The 22096-nt window shown below is 41.4% G+C and overlaps 1 protein-coding gene across 24 annotated transcripts in view; it reads left to right on the forward strand.

The window, feature by feature from the left end:
• LOC148518421 (sodium/calcium exchanger 1) overlaps positions 1-22096 on the forward strand; it is a 369187-nt gene that overhangs the window by 248925 nt on the left and 98166 nt on the right. For 2 of the 24 annotated variants that reach the window (XM_088477628.1, XM_088477621.1), the window contains exon 2: positions 2786-2916. In XM_088477628.1, the coding sequence (XP_088333754.1) occupies positions 2786-2916 (131 nt within the window). Of the gene's footprint in view, positions 1-2785; positions 2927-3296; positions 3401-4126; positions 4137-6687; positions 6709-10004; positions 10019-10270; positions 10289-10409; positions 10425-13506; positions 13530-15573; positions 15643-18129; positions 18161-20030; positions 20049-22096 lie in introns of all 24 variants that reach the window. The other 22 variants (XM_088477629.1, XM_088477631.1, XM_088477615.1 and 19 more) reach the window with 21 other exon arrangements.

Here is a 22096-nt window from a genome sequence, read left to right on the forward strand (position 1 = left end):
GATATAATTGGTATTGAAAATGGCATCTTAAAGGACAATTTAATAACCCAGACCAATAATAACTCTGTATTGTTTTTAGGGCATTTTCATGAAATCCAGATTTAACGCATGGCACAGACTTTTCCCCATAACTGAGCACTTGCAACCGGGTTGATGGTGGCCGAGAGCGCATGCGCATGACGGAGCCGGCTCCGTCGTGCGCATGCGCGAGACCCGGATAGCGAGGGGCAATCCGTTGCTCCGGGTCTTGCACCAAAGGGGGCGTGCTGTCGATGTTGAGTGACAGCATGCCACCTTTGTGGGCAGGCCGGGGGGTGGCTGCCCAGACGGATGCGTTCCCATGAGAACGCCTACCGTTCGGGGGCGGCCCCACTGACATCACAAGTGATGTCAGTGGGAGAGCTTTCGGCTCTGTTTGAGCTGAAAGCTCTCTTGGGCTTGCGGCCACGAGACCCTACCACAAGGATCTCGTCGCAAGCCCGATGGTCGCGATGGTCTTGACCATCGCGACCATCATCATGGCCGCTCACTATAGCTGTGGGTGGTAACCCACAGCTATGCGAGCGGCCAGGAGGCCACTCCATAAAAAAAAAAAGACGCCCTGATTCAGAGCATCCAGCTCTGAATCAGGGCGTCTTTTTTTTTTATGGAGTGTCCGGCTCTGAATCAGGGCCAGTGTTATTATTGAGACTATAATCCCAGCCCCACAATGTTGTCCTACCGACAGTATTAAAATGTATTAATTATCATTTTAACAAGGTTGACATTGTGGTGCCGTGACTATGGTGCTGATAAGAACCTGATTGAGAAGTGGGTGCAGCGTCGATGAAGTGAACGCAATAAAGGCCGTCTCATGGGTGTGTTATGCGAGTGTGAAGGCGTGTCAATAAACGCATCTGTGTTCTTAAGCGCAGAGTCGCAGCCACAGAGGCCATGTCTAGAGAAAGTTTAGAAGGATAATGACTGACTGCATCAGCCATAGGGTGTTGTAACTGTTTATGATCATCACTATGGTGCGCCGATGGTGGAGTGTTTGAGTTCATCAGTGGATTTGCACTGTCTACTGACATTGAAAGTAGGCGTCTCAGGGCTTCCAATCTCCAGCGCTCGCAAGTACACAACGTGAAGTTATTAGTATTATAAGTTATTAGTGCTTATTATCGCAGCTGCGATTCCGAAAGAAACTGCAGCCGCACTAGCATTAACATCATACATGCCTACCCTCCCGGTTTTCGCGGGAGGCTCCCGCACCCCCGGAAGGGTAGGCATTTCTCCCGCATTCTGCCCACTTCCTAGTGAAGTGGGCAGAATTAGGAGAATACCCGCGGCAATCACGGGTCTCCGTTAAGGGGGCGGGGCTTAAGCTGTGATTCTGCATGAATCACAGCATTTGGCCCCGCCCCCTATGTAAATTGTGGCCAATCGCGGCAATTTTACAGCGAGGGGGCGGGGCTTAATGACGCGAATCGTCAAGCCCCGCCCCCGTCGGCCCCCTGCTGCTTCTTTTACCCGGGCTTCTCCCGGGAAGAGAATGTTAAAGGTAGGCAACCCTGATTAACATCCACCTCTGAATCAGGCCCATTATCCACAATGTTCATGTGGACATTACATACAACTCCCTTGAGAGCCTTTTGTAGCCAGAGTGAGACACATACTGTATACAGTACAGCCATCATGTTTGAGTGTTTTGTCCAGCGATACGGTGATACAGAGGCAAGATAGGAATTTATAGGGATCCTCCAACATAGCCACATAGTTCGACTTTACTTGTGATCTACAACACCAAATGTTCCTAAATGCAAAATCTTTCCATAGCATTGCATTAAATCCATCATATAATACATCCTGTGGAAATGCTAGATGCTCACAACAACCTTAGACCACACTTAAAACTCATTTACTCCTTAAGACTTCCTTTATTTATTTTATCTTTCCTTCCACCCTCTGATCAGGTAATATTGTGTCACTCAAGAGTCTTGACTGTATATAATCTAAAACATTTTATAAAGTCATCTTGACTGGATTACTATTTAAGCTTGTACAGTATATCATATAGTTCCTTTAGCATCAACTTTTTTTCTTTGTTCTTTATAATTTAATTGTATCCGTTATGACTTTCTTCAAAGCTTGGTTCCATCGCACTACTCCTGTCTCATTGTGCCTTACTGTTTTGTTAAGGATATACTATGGCAGTTTTATTCACACTATTAAATTATTTGTCTAAAACAGAGGTTCTTAACTTTTCTAGCCTGGGACTCAGATTATGCAACCCATGGTTCAGTTCTTAATCATGGATATATATAGTTTTAATTACTTACTGTGTACAAATATATTATAATATTGTTAATGCATACTGTCAAAAGAAAAATGTGGGCGTGTACAATATAATTAGTTAGTTAAAAGTACAGTCTGCAAAATAAGGATCACGTTGGCCCACCCTAAGCAGAGTGGTGTCTTGTGTTTTGTGTCCCAACTAGTTGAACCTTTTATTGTCTTTTATCAATATTGAACATGGATTTACATTTTATGTATTGTTATTGTATGATATGTTATTGTATTACAGTTTTTTTCCAGGTCTTTAAAAAAAATAATAATGTTCTTTTGGTCCACTAATATGTTACTGAAAAAGGGAGTTTTTAGTCTAAACTGGCTGTTTCATATCTTTTGCTAGATCTTATCTGTGCTCTGTTTCTACCTATCTCTAGTGCTGCTTGCTGTACATTTGCTGCCTTCCTTCCTTTTGTTCTGTGCTTCCTCTCTTCAATCTTTCCTTCTCTTCTTGCAGCAAAACCATATCAGTGAAAATAATTGATGATGAGGAATATGAGAAAAACAAGACTTTCTTCCTTGAGATTGGGGAACCTCGTCTGGTGGAGATGAGTGAGAAGAAAGGTGGGGGATCTGCTCTGAGGCTGAGCCCTAACCAGTAATACGTCTGACTAAGAACACTTGGATGGCTTACTCAATCATTGTCTCAGATGCACACATCCATTTACGTATATACGAGGGGCCAAGCCAGGAGAGCTTTAATAATCCTAATTTCTATTGAGTTGATTAATTCAAGTACAGTAGACAGTTAAGTATTCAGTTGGATCGTTGGTCAGAGAGACAGCACATATCACCAAAGTATTTACTCAGATCACAGATTACTCGTGCATTTGCCCCACAAGATACTTGAATGGATGTGTGCATGTTCCTCGATCATAACCTCATAATAACCATCGGGCTTAGATGAACATTAAAGCATGTGTGTGAGACTGCAAACATCCATTTCCCTTTGTCTTGTGTCCCCACAGGAAGTACATTTCCCTTAAAATACTTGACAGAGAGGAGTATGACAAAGAGTCCTATTTCTACCTTGTGCTTGAAGAACCAATCTGGAAACGAGGAGGAATGAAAGGTGTGAGAGTATAATAAGACAAACCGAGAAGCTCAAAAAATAATAATAATCTCCTCTCCTGTTTGTAATTCCCTACTCTCACAACTTGCTCTCTCTCCTCTTGCTTAGCATCTGAACTCTGTGCAATGCTTTCTGTACAGCCTAGCCAGCTCTTTGTTATTACTCTTATATATTTCTCTAAACAAGAAGGACTTACCATATACTTCAAGGTATGCCAGGGCATTAAAGGACTCACAGGGTTAACTGAAAGCAAGAAAGCAGTTTACTTTATCAGGCCCCTCCGTGTTTCTTCCATCTAAGTAAGTGCCATTTAGAAGTATCTAATTGCACAGATGCTATTTTATTCTGGAAAAGGCCCACATTAAGCAATCAAGTCACAGTGGTAACCATTCTACCGTACCTACCTCCTTGTCTGCTTGACGTAAAAGCCTCTCCTACATAATCTATATATAGCAGGCAATGCATTGCTTAACCCTGCTCACGAATTCGCCGATTTTGGTGATTTGGGAGAAACAGTTGTCCGATGGGTCATCCTAGGATTATCTCCACTAATATTTTATACCAAAGATGAGCCTTGCAAATGTGGAGCATGATGAAGTATAGCTTTAGTAGAAGTCGTCCTAATCCTGTCTCATTAAAATGGGCCTAGCTAGATATGCAGTATATAATGTAATTGACAGCAATAGGACCTTAGGAAACTTCAAAGGTGGTGCATAGACTTGTAAGATCAGACAGGGTTTGAGTAGTTGGAAGTCTTGGCCCGCCACCCATTCTATCACCCGGTATTTATGCAGTGAGCTGGATGACAGTCTAGACTCGGCAAATACTCTGGCCGCAATCAGGAACTGCCAATTGTTAACATTATAAGCAAAAATAACATAACATTTGGAAACAGTTATACCTAGCAATTCGATTTACAAGGGTTGCAATGGCTGTCGTAACAATAAAGTATACGAAAACCTGAATTTCACTAATAAGGACATGCATGCGCTCTATTACTTACTGGTTCACACATAAATTATGAACACAACTTAAATTGAGATTTACTAATTCCATTGCTTATAATCAAATTGTTATGCATGTAGGTTTGACATGTTAACACAAATATGTGAATTTGCATGTTTCATATTTAGTTTTACTAGTGTTAAACACTGTATTACATGTTAAATAAATACATTCTAAGGAACCTCAAAATAAATGATGATGACATTCAGTAATGATCCAGTATTGCTCAGCAATACATGGAACAAAATATAATCTATAGTACATTTTTTTATCACATAGATCACAATGTAATACGGACATCTACATCCCAATATAAAATAAAATTGAACAAAATAAATAAATAGCACAATTGCCAGTTATAAATTTAGTCTGATGGTCACCTTATCAGGTTTATAATTATGTGTCCAGGACATTAGCTTATTTTGGCCGAGCTATTAGTTTGCTTAATTAAGTCTAATATATAGATGTCAAACTGTCTCTGACATAAAATATAATCATTGAGAGGGATTTCCTCTTTTACCCACCAAAAAAGGGCATTAGCCCATTAGCTTATAGTCAATTAAACATAATTTTAAAATCTGTGGTCAGGATACAACATCTTCTTAATTAGTTAACATGCTTTATAATTATTGCAATCATTACACAAATATAATGCCAAGAGAAACTTGGCTATGTGATAAAACACACCAGGTTGCTCATTTGCATTATAAGTCTAAGATCATTTAATGAGATGTACATTACCCTATGGAACAAGGTATTACTAAATTAGAGCCTTGTGGTGTTATTGTATATATACAGTATTTCCTTTGCAGCACATTGAATTTGCCAAGTTTTTCATTAACATTTCCTACTACTGTATAAGCTTATATATTTAAGAAATACAGAAAACAAACCAATGACCTTGGCGCTGATAAACCATATATAAATGAAAATCATTGTGTATTTAATTAATCATCCTTCCACTTTTTAAATGTGAAAACAAAGTAGCTAGTAGCTGCACGTCTAAAATCCAGGGACCTGGTACAGAGCAAAATACAAATAACCAAATAAGACTGCTAATTTAGAAATAAACTACTGGACCGTGAGATGGCAGAAAAACAACCACAGTCAGGGCTTCTTGTTATCAAAAAATCATTTTATATTAAACACATTCAATATAATTGACCATATATCACATAAAAAAATCTATATAAATAACTAAATTATTGAAAGTAACCGCGGTTATATAAATAACACAATATTAAAAACCTAATCAGATACTTTGTAAAAGTCTTCTAGGAGCAAAATTTTATATATTTTTATAATTTTATTGAGCAACAAATACAACTGAATAAAGGATTTGTAATAATTAGAGAGAGCAAACCATTAAATGGGGACTTCAGTTTTGCTTGACCAAATGTTGGTTAATTAGCAATTATGACTTGCCAGTGTGTATTTAAATCACTGCACAAAATATATAGCAACACCGACATCTAGACATATAAGGGGATTAGACTGGAACAGGTCAATTTCTTCTCATCAAGGTATCTATTCCTCTGTTTGAATCTACACTTTGCTTTTGTAGATACTGCTAAAAAATAAATTATTATTTTATCCACTTACTGCTAAAAATAAAATTATTACATATATATATATATTTTTTATTTTTTTTTAATTGCACTCTTAAACCATGTTTAAATGAGGGCTCACTACATCTATATTAGTACATTTGTTCACATTAATACTTTGTTCAAATTAATAAACGACAAACACACACAATCACACATAAATTAATTAAAGTGCAAAACACAGTTATGAATAATATAGTCATAAATAAAAGTGCTAAACAAATCACAGTAAGCTCAAGTAACACAAACCCTCTACACATCTATTAAATATTAGTGATAGAAGCACTAGTAAATGGACGTAAGCCACTCAGACTTTATAAATGTAAATAAATGTCTATTCTTCACAATTGAACAATAAAATCAGTATTCCTCTAAAGATCTAAAACCACTCATCACCTACACACCTGCGAGGCAGCCATCTTGGGGGCCCAACCATTGTGCATGAGAATGCATCCTATTCATTGCCTTAGTGATGTCACTAGTTCTTAGTGAATTGATAGGTGCGTTTTTATGATTATTGCCCCTGCCCGCAAAATGGCTGCATCCTGACATACATTTAATTGTTTCATTTTCCCCAGTTCAATGCAGTTTTTCTTTCGTGGACATCTTCTCCATTATCACTATTCATTTGTGTTTCTTATCATTTTGTCTGTGTTCTATGTGTTCTCTTTGCAGCCCTGTTGTTGAATGAGCTTGGTAAGCATTTCATTTCCTTTGTTTTCCACCTTCCTGACTTCCATGTCTTCCTTAAAATTATGCTTTCACCTTTTTGCTTTCTTTATTGTTTAAATATGTAATGTTGTGTTTAATTTAGCTGTGATGTTGAGGAGATTTTACAATGAAACAAAAATATGTATTTTAAACTGTTGCAAGTTTACGTAAACTACTAAAGTTTGTGAACTAATATAACACAAACATAAAAGTCACAAAAAATATGTTTTAAGCTATTTTAATATAAATGAACATAAAATGTATTGTTGTCCTAAATTGCATGTTGGCAGCTTGTTTAGGCAGTTTGACAGTTATGTTTCACAAATCCATTGAAGTCCAGTGATCAGTCTATTGGGGCTAAATGCGGTAATCCAAAATTATGTTTCAAAGCCCAAACCAAAGTGCTAAGCCAACGTAGTCCTCATAGACCACTAACAGTCCTGGATTTAGTAATCAGTGTTTTCTCTTGAAACAGGGATTTTTCTTAATTCTAAACTATTAATTGTCCTCTGGGACTTTAAGGTCCACAGTGTAAATTTACAGCTTACTATCTCCCTACATTGGTTTCCTTAAGATGAACTGTCACGGAACTTAAACTGTAATATGTTGTAGCAATTTATAAATTAATAATTATTCTAATATTATTCAAAAGCAAAATGCCCTTCTTCATAAACATTCATCTGTCCCCTCCTTCTTATTCTCATTATAATTTATTAGAAAGGGTTGCACAGCTATGCTGATAGGCCTGGTATATTTAATGCTTTGTCATGTCTAGATACAATGCAGTCAACTGTCTCTTCGGCCATGAACGTAGGGAAGCGAGAGGTGTTTTAAAACAGTGCTAGAATATTTTAGAAACTTGGCTAAGATATATGATACACCATTCTGACATGAGAATGAATAATATAGTATAAACCCACAAGTGCACTCATGTCAGGCCTGTACCCTTCCTCGATTCAATAGCCCCAATCACATAATCACAAGGTAAATGAATGATCTGCATGTATATATATATATATATATATATATATATATATATACACACATTTGATAATAGCCACAAAATATTAAATATACAGATAAATGATAGTTCTGTTCAAGACATAAAATACAGTACTGTTAATTAAATATATGCTAGTACTGTATATTCAAGCTAGGATTTTCCTACCATCTGTAAGACCATAGTCTTGGAGTGCTAGAGTCCCAGTATACTGTTGAAACCTAATAATGTTTTTATTATATTGAGATTAATGCTGCCTAAACATAAATCATGGAATGTTCTTTTTATTATATACTTGCAATGTAGAACCTAGGCTATGGTGTGATTATTAATTCTTCATATTTATTTTAGTAGTTCTAGATTCAGACAGTTGTAATAAAATCATCAGTGAGTTCATTGGTTTTTTACTCTGATATATTGTAAAGGTGATGGCCAATACTGAACACCTGCATCTCAGAAGTCTCCACACATCACAAAGCACCTTCAATTCCCTATTAGTGTCCCTTTGTTGTTAGAACTATTAGTGGCTGAAATTATTGTTTTATTCCTAAGAGACAGAATGCATTTGATGTGCTGGCTTTCTAAAAGGTAACACAGCCTGTAACGTAATTTGCAAATCAGATAGACCTCATAAAACCACAATAACAAACACTGTGCAGTTTGGCCGGTTCTCATATAAAGAACATTACAAGAGTAATTTCTGTGGGCCCAAGGGATCTCCAGATAATAACCACACTTTGCATTGTATCTTACGGAGCTGCATGAATGAAGTTTGGCAAGGGAGCTTACAGTCGTTATATATATGACACAGCAGGACTTGTAAATAGCCAAAATAAACAAAAAAGGAATGAATGAGATCAGTGGAGTTTTTGTAGCTCTCCTAGTGCACTGGTAAATGACCCTTCAGCTGTCAGAGATGCCGTCCTGGTATTTCCCAGATAAATTAACTGTAATACTGTAATAAAAATAAAAAAATAGACCATGAAAAATTGAAAGGAATTGATTTTTTTGAATAGAAAAGATTAAAGAGACAGTTGAGAATGCCATATGGAAAGGGGGATTTCTAGTGAATGATACAATTTAATGCAGCGAATGTGTGATCAGTGCTACAAAATAAGGCAACAGATATATGTAAATGTGACACAGAACAGATGGGTTTATTAAGATGTCACAGATATGATATACAGTATGTACTGCAGTGAAATGGGAGATAAACAACTGTGAGACAGGAAAGGCTTAGCTGTCTGCCTACATAGCCTTATACTTGTAATATTCAGACACAATTGCTGAGCTATATAAGGGATACAAATATGTAAGACTAATTTGTGGTGAGTAAAGCAAGTATAATACTACTTTTTATTCAAGAAAAGACACAGTGTAATGCATCTGTAGCCTATACCATGACAGCAGCTATTTTGTGCATTGACACAATATTAATGAGAATACAGCCTATTAATTCACTATGAAGCTCTGTATGACTGATATTCATGAGCCATACTTAAAGCATTGCAATACACACAATTGGGACAAAAAGCTAAACGTATACAGCTCGTGTTTTACCATTAATAACCTCTTGCAATAAGCAGCTCAATACATTTACCACAAAGGCTCATGTCTTTCAAACCACACGCCCATTTGGCAGAGGTGTCACCCACTCTGGATAACCCCCGCGCGCAGGAGGCGCACCCGGTTGAAAAGGGGGTGGCCTTAGTAAAGGGGGCGTGGCATCACGGATCCCGATGACATCATTTGGGGGCAGCCCAGCATCACCGGAGATGCTGGTCTGCCCCTGGAAACTGGGCAGTCTGCACTATCGGCTCCTCTTCTATGGCAGGAGCCGGGTGCTGCAGGAGAATATCACACTGCAGCACCCGGCTCCTGTCACTGCAGAGGAGCCGACATTTTGGTGGCACCCCCTGCATGACGCCACTGCCATTTGGCAAGGCAGCAACTCCAGATGCTACAGCCCAAACTATTTTAGACTACAAAAATATTAACAGTGCTGACAGTCTCAGATGTGATCCTAATGAGTTGATAGGCTGGATTTGCATGCAATGGCTACGTACCTCCAGGTTTTATTTAACAACATGCTTGACTTTTCCCAATTATGATGTTATTCAAACATATCCTACTTTATCTAGTTAAGTGGTGTAAATCATATGAAATTGTGCACCACACAGCAACCAATCAGATATTATGTTTGATCAGTCTAGTGCAGGACAGACTGCCTGATTTGTTGTTGTGGGTACATCATTTCATGCAATTTACATCTCTTTACCAGCTTATATCTTATCTGTTTAAAATTCATCCTTACCAATGATCAAAGTAATGCTAAGATCATAGGTCTCTACATAACTGGCTGCGAGTGACTAGGGTAAATGCAGGATTACTAACAGTAATCTGAATAATTCTGCTATTTATAGTGAGACCCTTCAGGGAGAGTACAAATGAACTACTATAAGTGACTGTAAGTGATGTAGAGAACACCAATGAGACATTATTTCACTAATTTTATTCTCTCTTTTTTTGTGTGTCTGATGTACATAGGGGACTTCACCATCACAGGTATGTGCTTTATATATATATATATTTATACTGGGACTTGAGTAAATCTTATTATTTTTTTCCTGTTTATTTTGCTGTCTGTAATCTTTATATTGATGTGATATTTTAATTTCTTTCAAAGGAAAAATGCTGTATGGTAAGAGTTTGGCGTTAAAGAGTACAGTATTCCCTTAACCCTGTAATTCAAAGCTGAGTCACTGAAGTGTGTTAATGTCACCAGTGTTTGATTGTATATTACTGACAGGTGTGTTGTATAACTCCTGCATGATTTCTCTCATTGTAGGGATAATGTCACACTGGCAGCTTTTCAGCTGTATTTCTCCAAAACAATATTGTAGCTTACATATGCCTACTAAAGCTACAATTGTTTTCAATATTCTATCAGCCCAAAAAATGGACGCTATTACTCCCTAATGCTGCATGCAGTGTTTGGCTTGTATTAAATAATAATGGGAAGAAATATTGGGAGGGATGTACTAAGTCTAAAATGTGGGCAAAACTCTTGAGAGCTGTCATTTTCTGTAATTCTGGCCACAATCCCCATACCATATGTACCAATCACCGGAATGCGATACTTTCTGGAGCATGTACCCATTAGGTAACGCATTGCCTAATAGAAGCTTACGGGCTTCTCTTCTCAATGTTAACTGAGAGGGATCCACTTGGATCCCTCCCAGTGTCCCCCGCAGCGGCCGTGCATGCACAGATAGGATAAATAAACCTGTTATCGCAAACGACGGCTCTTATTGGAAGAGATTTTAATTGCTATACTATGTACATACCGGCGTTATTATCGAAGGTATGTACCAGATAAGTGGTGGGATGTTTCACATCTAAAATGCGACTAGTAGTACATCCCACCCGCAGTCTGTAGAACACTGTGGGCCTGATTCTGAGTCGGGACGCGATTCTGAAAGAGGTCGCATCCCACGATTGTCAACAGACTGCGAATGCACCGAACAATGCAAGCACAGATTGCGCATGTACCATAACATGTGTATAAACCGTGACAGAGGATGCGAGCAGGTGTCATGCGCGGCCGCTTCTCTCTGTTCATAAAAAGGGTGAGACTTGCAGACAGAGATTGGACGCCTGTTTCAGAGGGATCTTTTGCACCCAGCATGGAGAGGGGGTAAGTGTTAATACCAATGATGACAGCTGCAATGGAATAATAGTGGGTAATGTAACATGAAGACGGACGGATACTCGCATAGACAGATGCGTGCATTAGCGTACGGCAGTACATCTGGCTGCCATGGATTTCATTCCAACCAATCAACTAGTTGGCTGGCTGGACAGATAATCTTTAGATGCGTGGCCAGCTTTATGCTTACCTGTCCGTAGTGCAAAAATCACTGGGAAAATGGCAGCAGACATTTTCCCGATGACTCGCGCATGCGCATTACTGCTGCCACAGGTAAAACGGCACAGGAACTATTTTCCCAAAGACCCGTGCATGCACAGCGGCACCGCCGGAGAAAGGAGGGGGCCACACTGATTCTGCTCTGAAAACGTCCCTGGATCAGCTGTGGCGTCAAGGAATTACATTTTTCAGGGATCCACTTCCACAATTATTAAATAGGCCCATTATACAACCAGAAATATAATACTATACATGCGTGAACACTTTTCATTTAGATATGAATTACATTTTATAGAAGCATTTGTTCCCACACCCTCCACAGGAAATAATTACTTAAATAGACATTTTCCAGTGACAAAAGAGTAAGCTGTTGACAGCATTATTTGTAGGTTGACTTCAATTTACCAGCATTAAGTATGGCCTTGGCTCCTGTGATATAAAGCAGAACACATTTGTACAGTCACGTTATGCACAGCACTTGTTATAAGCAGCATAATAATTATTCCACATTTTTTCCCCAAAACTTTCCATTTTATAGGTTCACAGGAGCTTGACTCTATGGTAACTCGTTCATATTAGTGTTATTAATACGTAAGAGCTCACTATTTTAATAGCACTGGTAAGTGACACCCGCTACATCCTTCTCTAAACATTTCATTAGAAACATATCCATTTACATTACCCAAACTAAAATAAAAGGTCCTTCCTAGGGTACTGATGTCATTTTCCTAACACAAATAAATGTAAAAATATCCCAACCAACGAACTTGAAGTAAAAAAATGTGCTTTTGAATAGATATGTAGATTTTCCACATTTCAATTGAACTTTATCCTCCTCTGCCCAATCACGAAGCTAGAAGGAACGTTATAAGCCCCATTCTTATCATTTAACTTGTTTTCCATTTAAATTGGCCCATCTTGTAAAGAATTCCAAAACAATTGTTACAGAAAGGGCACAATTTACTCCATTGTAAAGCAAACAAGAGCACAATTCTCCAGATCACCACTAACATTAGTGATTCGCTTAGCCAGAAACAGGAATTAATTAAACACAGATATTGGATTTTTCTATTGAAAACAATGGAGAGGTTAATTTGGAGCTGAAATGCCCCATGCAGCCACCGTGATGTTAGACATTCAGTAATGCTGTGATACTTTTATGGAAATGCAAACACAATTAAAAGAAAATAGGCTGAGCTTATGTTATAAAAGCTTTCAGAGATGGTGGTTTCTACAACAGAATTACTTTTATTAAACAATGGAGAATCGGTCCTTGGAGTGTATTCCCAAAAAGCTTTAAGCAGTATTTATGGAGTGAAAATAAGGAATGAGCCATCCTTTTTAATTAAAACCATTTCCCCTTAAAGATAGAATAGAAAGCGTACATATCAAGATCTAGAATTGCTATAAGCGAGTAAGCTCAGTATATATGTATTGAATGATTTACGTTCATATGTACAAAAGCCTGAATCATAGCAAGTGGTGGAACAACGGTGGGGACAGAGGGTACTACAGGGCCCAGAAGTGAGGGAGGTCCAGCAATGCCAGGTTCCCTACCTCTGGGACCCCTGCAACCTCCTCACTGAGACCCCCAATCTACTCAAAGCTAGACCTTGTCAGAGCGATGCATGTGCAGTAGGCATGTACATTGGCCATGCATACTCAGAAGAAGTCTCCACCAGGATGAAGCTGGGGTGCCTGGGAGGCTGCATCAGCATCGCCAGGCCCCTACCCAGTTTTTGTATAGGGCCTGCGATGCCCAATTCCATCTCTGATCATTGCTGTTATAGATCTACTATAGAGACTATAGAGACATAGCGTACGGTCGTTCACCAGATCTACTATAGAGACATAGCGTACAGTCGTTCACCAGATCGTGCGGTGTCTAATGACCGCATTACAGCAGCTGCTGTTGCGCATGCCCAGTAGATAAATTAAAACATTAAAAACGGCTCAAAGTCGCTGCATGTGAAAGAGTGCCTGAAAAAAATGGCCAGCTTCTGCCTGTTTTTCTGCCGGCCAGGCAAAACCTACAGGTGTGAAATAGGCCTTATGTACACAGTTTAGCAAAAGTAAAGCTAAATGTAGCAAGTGTTAAATTCTCATAACTCAACAAATCTTTAAGTTCAAGTTTGAGCATTAAAAAATATAATTATTCCTGAGGTGTCCCACAAGAGTCCAAAATGTGAATCCTTACCAATACTCCAAATCATGTTGGAGAGCCTCTCTTTTATTATGAAAAACACACAGACTAAATCCACCCAAGCTTTGCTTTTCAGGCAACACACAGGGGAGAAAAACAAGGGTATCGGGCTATCTAAGGGAAAGTTATCTCCAAGAGAAAAACACCAGCATGCACATAAGCATCTTCATGTGATGAGAACACAAAACAAGGCTTCACTCTGGCAGTGTCTTCCCATTGGAAGTACTACTGCTAATCAGAAAGAACAGGAAGTCCCAGGAGGTGTGTTTTCTTCTGCTGGGACTGCCAGTCCGGGCTGCAAATAACAGAGTGAGCGCTTCCAACAGGAAGTCACTCCTCTACCTTGCTGTTAGTTCTACCCAGCTACTAGGGGCTTCAGCAGATGTAGTCTCTAGAAGCTGGTGTTTGTGCGAATGCGCCGGCCTACCAGATCCATTCTGCAGGCGTTGGGACTGTCTCCTCTCCAAGTCAGGACTGCAGCACTGGCAGCCTTGCAGGCGTAGGGACTGCGGGCCTGATTCAGAGCTGGACGCTATTTGCGCTCGCTCGTTCCGAAAAAGGGGCCGGCTATTTATAATTGAGCGCTCGCTCTTTGCGGTCTGTTGACGCCTCTATGTCTGAGCGAGCGAACGAAACATGCACTATTTTGTAAAGACGCCCCCTGGCCGCTCGCATCATACGTCATCTCCGCTATTTATTAGATTAATCGAGTACATCGAAAGGCGTCTGAACTGCTCGCAGTGCTTGTGGTTGGATTTTCCTACTGCAATCATGCGAACAGTTCAGGCTAAGAAACAACCAAGTGACATGGTCGTTGACGCTGCTTTGTTTATTATGCACACCCTTAAAACGCCCGTTTTGACCGTTTGGCACGCCTGCGTTCGGGTCTCCCCTCCCCTTTTTCAAGCACCTTCCCCTGTTACCACCCACAAACGCCTCATCCTGTCACTCAAATTAGCAGGCACTCGCAATTTTGCGAACACACTTTTCCGACCGCACTGACTGGTTGGCACATGCGCATATGACCCATGCGCAGATGTGCGAACATCGCTTGGAGCGAACGAGCAGCCGCTTACGAGCGGCTCTGAATCAAGCCCAGACTCCTCTCCATGTCAGGACTGCAGCACGGGCAACTCCCCCTGTCGAAGAGGGTAGGCCGCTGCTTACAATAATTTATTTGACAGTATTTGACAAACATCCTGTCTCTGATGATTACAGTAGTGTAAACATTTTCAATAATTTAAGAACTGTAGCAACATTCAATTAGTTGCATAGTCCACATTTTGACAGTCCCAATATTCTGGCATTTCAACCACTATTCCATTTGAATTTGTCTAGCCTTCAAAATGGCTGCCTACAATTTGTGAGCATGGCAGGCATATTTACATAATGAAAACAGTCCAAATTATATAGGAAAATGAACACCCCACCATTACTAAACTGTAAGTAGTAAAGTGATAATGGGATTCTGAAATCATCGATGCTTCCAGTGCTAACCTCTTTACAAGATATGACACACATTGCAGCTTCAGAAAACCAGGGCAAACCAATTAATTCTGCTAGCTGTACTTATAAGGACTGATAGCACTCAATTGTGGTTCAATAATAACCCAAGTTTGTGCATGATTGTGTGATACCTGCTCCACTAACAGACCCTCATAAGTCTGCAACCAAGATCATCCAATCCATGTATTTGATTGTCATTGATCACTTTGCTAGGTAAACCTGTCTACAGGAAGGTTCATTCTAGAGATCATCCCATGCCATCTACAGTAGTCAACATTGCAGGTATATATTGTTGATATCATCGTGTTAAGCATTTAATAACATTAACACAACCTGTCTTTGTGCTTTTTATTTTCTAACGTAACATTAATACATGGGTTCTTCTCTATAGGTAAAATATTTTATAGAGGTAATGACCATTCAAAATAAGACCATTTTGGGGAGTTGTTTTAGAGCAGTTTATCAGATCATGAGTAGTAGGCAACTGTGTAGATGCTTTAAAATGTCACTAAGGGGTTAATTTATGAATGGACAGCGTATTGTAAAATGGCATCTGCTCACAAGGCTATAACTTTCATGGCACTATGTAGATGGAATTACTACTCGCTCTGTGTGGTAATTGGACATTGTTTGCTATAGAAGTTAATTCTCATTCATTTATTAAATACTAGTTATTTTGGACCCGGGATCCACCCCACACCACTTTCATGGTCCAGATTTCTTTAAGTGCCTACTTAATGATTCATAAATGCTCTTCTCTACACTATTATATAACAAGCATTGCAAGGGTTGTGTCTATTGACCTAACTTTAGATACCTTTATTTCCCAGTACTGTATTGTTTATTTGTATTATAATTTTCACCTGTAATAAAAAAAAATGACATGGCATAGCCACCTCGAAGGTCCACACCAAACATAAGATGCATCAAGGCCGGATTAAGGTTTGTGGGGGCCCCAGGGCAAATAACTTGTGGGGGCCACTACCAATAATACTGTCAATAAGATATACTGTCCTTGTTACTAAAACTATAATATATAAATACTCTCAGTGCAAAAATGTGTTACGAATACAGTAGTGAACCCAGTACACATATGCCACAGTGCCCCCCAAGCTGGTGATGTAGCTTTGTGTGGGGAACCCCCATGTATTTGGGCCCCTGGGAAACCGCCCCAACTGCACAGTTGTTAAACCAGCTCTGTGATGTGTAGAAGAACTGTGCATCTTCCAGATCAAAATCATGATGCATAGGAAAACTGGCCATCATCCAGACCTAAAAAAAAGATACATGGGAGAACTGCCATCTTCCAGGTCAAAATAATAATGATTATGAGACCTGGCGATCATCCTGACCAAAATAATGATGTACCGTGTAGGAGATCTGGCCATCATCCTAACCAAAATAATGATGTATAGGAGACCTGGCAATCTGCTGAAAGCAGACAGAGAGGAATACACACAGCACTCTGCAGCGAAAAGTTGTGTTGGTTACCTGATTGGTACACTCTATTTTGTCCTGTTGTACAATATTAGGATAACATTAAGATACGCTTTCATCTACTTTGAGCTTTACCCCTGATGAAGTCTTCCTGAAGACGAAACGCATTGGAGGTGCCTGATTGGCCATCACATTTAGGTTCCACTGTCGTGAGCTCCCACCCTCCGGGGTGCGACAGAAGGCTTGTGACATTTATCTCTTGGGTGGCCAAAATCAGCATCTTTTTGAAAGGGTGATGTAAGTACATATCCAAATCATTGTAAATTATATTCTATTCACATATTTTAACAGTAACTATTCAGTGGCCAATTGGCCATTTTCTTTGGGTGCTTTATCTGTGTGCGGGTATAATTCCAGAACTCATAAAGAACATTTTGAGTTTACAAGAAAAAGCAACATGTGTGCTAAACCTGATAGCAAATTTCTTAGTAACAAACACATACATATAAACAATCCAAGTCAGGTGGCACTGCAATATGAAAAAGAACAATGTTCCTGGTGTCCTCCATAGGTGCCCACAATAGAGAGCCCAAAATAATAATATTTGTTGGGGCGGCATACAGAATAAAAAGTAGATTCAGATGCAGGTCATAATACCAACTTTTCGATACTATTTAATGTGTCATCATCAGGGTACTGTACATCTGATGATATATTATACTGAGTGCCGCTGCAACGAGTATTTATTTATTTATATATATATATATATATATATATATATATATATACACATATATACAGAGGGTAAAATAAGTATTGAACATCAACATTTTTCTCAGTAAATATATTTGTAATGAGGCTCTTGTAATGAAAGTTTCAACAAATGTCAGCAACAACCCATGCAATCCACACATGCAAATAAATAAAACCATAGGGCAACTAAATTGTGGGGGCCCCATCAATAATATTGCCTCACACAGCAACTACTGTTCCCCTTAAGCAGGGTAATACTAGATAATATGACATCTGATCGGGCGAATCAGACGACATATCATCCACATCAGTATAGACATAGGGGGGAAGAGAGGGAGGAAGGGAGGGAGAGAGAGGGGGAATGGAGAGGTAGAGAGAGGGAGGGGGAAAAGAGAGGGGGGTAAGAGAGGGCAGGAGGGGGAAGGGACAAAGAGGGAGGGGGAAGAGAGAGAGGGGGGAAGAGGGGGCAGAGGGAGGGAAGAATAGATAGAGGGATGGAAGAGAGACAGAGAGGGAGGAAGGGGTGGGAGGAAGAGAGAGAGTGGAGGGAGACAGAGGGATGGGGAGGAAGACAGAAAGGAAGAGAGAGAGGAGGGGACAGAGGGGGAGAGCGAGAGAAGGAGAAGGAGAGAGAAGAAACTGAGTGAACGCACACATATAACTTTGAAGTTGCAAGAGCTCAGCCATCAGTTTTCTAATGGGGACGGCCACTTCACGGCATTAGGCACCGCCCCCTACACATGCACCCGTGAATCGCGGCATTTTGTCAACAAGGGGGTGGGGCTTCTATAATCCGTGTCCCTTAGAGTGTGCTGTCTGTGCCTGAATACCTGTGTGATTCTCCTGCCGGTAGCCAGCCAGGGTGGGTGGCCAGCTTCCGGTCAATATCTACGGCAGTATGGGGGTCCCCAAGGTGTGTGGGCCCCTGGACGACCGCCCCTGTCGCCCTCCCTATAATCCGGCCCTGAAGGTGTCACACAAGAAACATCTCATGATGGGTTAAAGCAAAGAGCTCTCTCAAGTCCTTCGCAAACTTATTGTTGCAAAACATACTGATGGCATTGGTTACAGAAGGATGTCTAAACTTCTGAATGTTCCAGTGAGCACTTTTGGTGCCTTAATCCGGTAGTGGAAAGAACATAATTTCACCATCGGCCACGACCAGGTGCTCCTCACAAGATTTCTGACAAAGGAGTGAAAAGAATTATCAGAAGAGTTGCCTAAAGCCAAGGACAACTTGTGGAGAGCTTCAGAAAGACCTGGAATTAGCAGGTACAATTGTTTCAAAGAAAACAATAAGTAATGCACTCAACTGGCATGGCCTGTATGCATGGTCACCACGCAAGACTCCATTGCTGAAGAAAAAGCATGTTGACGCTCGTTTAAGGTTTGCTGCACAACATTTGGCCAAGACTGTGAAATACTGGGAGAATATATGGCCTGATTCAGAGCCGCTCGCTAGATGTGATCGCTCGCACGATGTGTATGCAAATTGCGTAAGCAGTGCTATTACACAGCAATGCATTAGCACGCCCAGTATTTCTTAGACAACGATCACATAGTGTATACAGACACCCACCAGCCTGTTTTAAGATGCCCACTTGTGCAGGTATTGTCCAGGAAGTGTATGCAACCATAGGAACATCGGATGCTATCGCAATTTTTGAGGTTGACCATACCCTGCCGCAAGCACTGCGAGCACTTCAGTGTAAAAACAAGCCAGGTGACATGTACTATGATGCTGTCTTTTAATTATACACACCTCTAAAACGCTGTTGAGATGCTCAGGCACGCCTGCGTTTGCACCTCCACACCCCCATTTTTAATGGCCAGCCCCTGTTACCACCTACAAACTGCTTCCCCTGTCACTCACTCTGCTGGGCTGTCTGTGTGCAGCGAGCAAATGCATTGTGAAGTTTCGCTATTGTATGCGCACCGCGATGTATACGCATATACACAATGCGCACACAATGCATACCATTGGCAGCAGCAAGAATATGCATCTTAGCGAGCGGGTCTGAATGAGCTCCATAGTCTGGTCAGATACCAAAATTGGACTCTTTGGATGCCATAATACACACCATGTTTGGAGGCAATATGGCACTGCACATCACCCCAAAAACACCATACCAACAGTGAAGTTTGGAGGTGGGAACATCATGATGTGGGGCTGTTTTTCAGCATACGGTACTGGCATACTTCATTTGATTGAAGGAAGGATGAATGGAAAAATGTACCAAGACATTCTTGATAAAATTCTGCTGCCATCTACCAAGATGCTGAAGATGAAACAAGGGAGGACATTTCAGCAAGACAATGATCCTAAACACACAGCGAAGGACACTCTCAATTGGTTTTAGAGAAAGAAAATAAAGCTGCTAGAATGGCCCAGCCAATCACCTGACTTGATTCCAATTGAAAATCTATGGAAAGAACTAAAGATCAGAGGCCCTGATTCAGAGCCGGACGCTCTGACAGAGCGCTCGCTCTGAATCAGGGCCGTACTTCTTGATTTTTAGAGCGGCCTCCTGGCCGCTCGCTATAGCTGTGGGTGGTATGGTCCCGATGGTCAAGACCATCGCGACCATCGGGCTTGCGACGAGACCCTTGTGGTAGGGTCTCGTTGCCACAAGCCCTAGAGTGCTTTCTGCTCAAACAGAGCCGAAAGCACTCCCACTGACATCACTTGTGATGTCAGTGGGGCCGGCCCCAGACGGTAGGCGTTCCCATCGGAACGCCTCTGTCTGGGCAGCCACGCCCCCGGCACGCCCACCAAAGGGGGCGTGCTGTCACTCAACATCGACAGCACCCCCCTGGTACGAGACCCAGAACGACGGTTTGCCCGTCGCTATCCGGGTCTCACACATGCGCACGACGGAGCCGGCTCCGTCGTGCACGTGCGCACTGGGCCAGCAGCGACCCACTTCCGAGCGCTCAGCGCTCGCGAGCGGGTCTGAATCAGGCCCAGAGTTCATAGAAGAGTCCCACAGAACCATCAAGATTTGAAGACTGTTTGTGTGGAAGAATGGGCCAAAATCACACCTGAGCAATGCATGTGACTAGTTTCTCCATACATATAGAAGCTGTCATTACCATCAAAGGCTTTTGTACAAAGTATTAAATAAATTTCAGTAAGCGTGTTCAATACTTTTTCCCTGTGTCATTTCACATTATTACAGATAACTTGTTTTATGGACATCTATGTTTTCTTTGCATGTGTGGATTGCATGGGTTGTTGCTGACATTTGGTGAAACTGTCATTACAATAGCCCCATTACAAATATATTTACTGAGAAAAATGTTCATGTGTTCAATACTTATTTTTCCCGCTGTATATCAAGTCAAGCACCAAAGTACAGTGTGGATCACAGCATACAACATTTGGAAAACACACTGGATGTTATCTGTAAATTAGCACCAGGATCCAAAAATATAAGGTTCGCAGTTCCCCCTCATTATAAGAATGCTATGATCCCGCAGCTAGCAAATCTATCAAAACAAGGAGGGGGCGCTCCATACTGCATAAAAGTTTTTTAACGGACAATGGCCCTGATTCAGAGCCGGACGCTCTGACCAGAGCGCTCGCTCTGAATCAGGGCCCACCTCCATTACTATGGAGCGTCCTCCTGGACGCTCGTATAGCTGTGGGTCACCACCCACAGCATATACGAGCGTGCAGGATGATGGTCGCGATGGTCTTGACCATCGCGACCATCGCCACTGCGAGCAGAAGCCTACGGTTGAGTCTCTCAACCGCAAGGCCAGGAGTGATTTTGGCTCTATCAGAGCCAAAATCACTCCCACTGACATCACTAGTGATGTCAGTGGTGCCGGCTTCTAACGGTAGGCGTTCCCTTGGGAGCGCCTCCGTCTGGCAGGCACGCCCACCAAAGGGGGCGTGCTGTCAATCAACATCGACAGCACGCCCCCTTTGATAAGACACTACGAGAGAAGGAAATTCCTTCGCTCGTCGCGTCTCGCACATGTGCATGACGGAGCTCCCTCCGTCGTGCGCATGCGCAGTGCAGACCATCGACCCACTTGCGAGCGGACAGACGCTCGCGAGTGGGTCTGAATCAGGGCCAATGTATCCACTAAAAGCACCTGTCTCCAGGTGCAACTCATGCCAAATATTAGAATAAAAAGTGCATATCACCACAGCCACTTTGAATTTCCCCATTAACCTTGTTGTAACCTTTGTGTCTCACAACAGTACCACCTCTGTTTTCAGTGGGCCTGATTCATCAGTACACTCGAGTGCACTGCTGAACGCAGATTCCCGATGTTTGTGAATCTGTGCAGGCACATGACTCGTTCTGCGCACTTACAGAATGCATATGCGATCCTGCTCTCAGACTGGCAGCAGACTGTCAGTGATTGACAGTCTGCTGCCATTTGTGGGCAGGGAGGGGTCGGTGATGGCCTCCGTTTCCTGAAACGGAGGCGTATCGCCGCCGTTGGGGGGGAGGGAAGAGGCCAGGATCTCCGTCGGCTAACAGAGATTTCGTGGCCTCTTCCTCCCAACTGTGGCGGCCGGCTGCATGAC

The sequence above is a fragment of the Taudactylus pleione genome, unplaced genomic scaffold, assembly GCF_031769625.1.
Source record: "Taudactylus pleione unplaced genomic scaffold, aTauple2 ptg000201l, whole genome shotgun sequence".
NCBI lineage: Eukaryota > Metazoa > Chordata > Amphibia > Anura > Myobatrachidae > Taudactylus > Taudactylus pleione.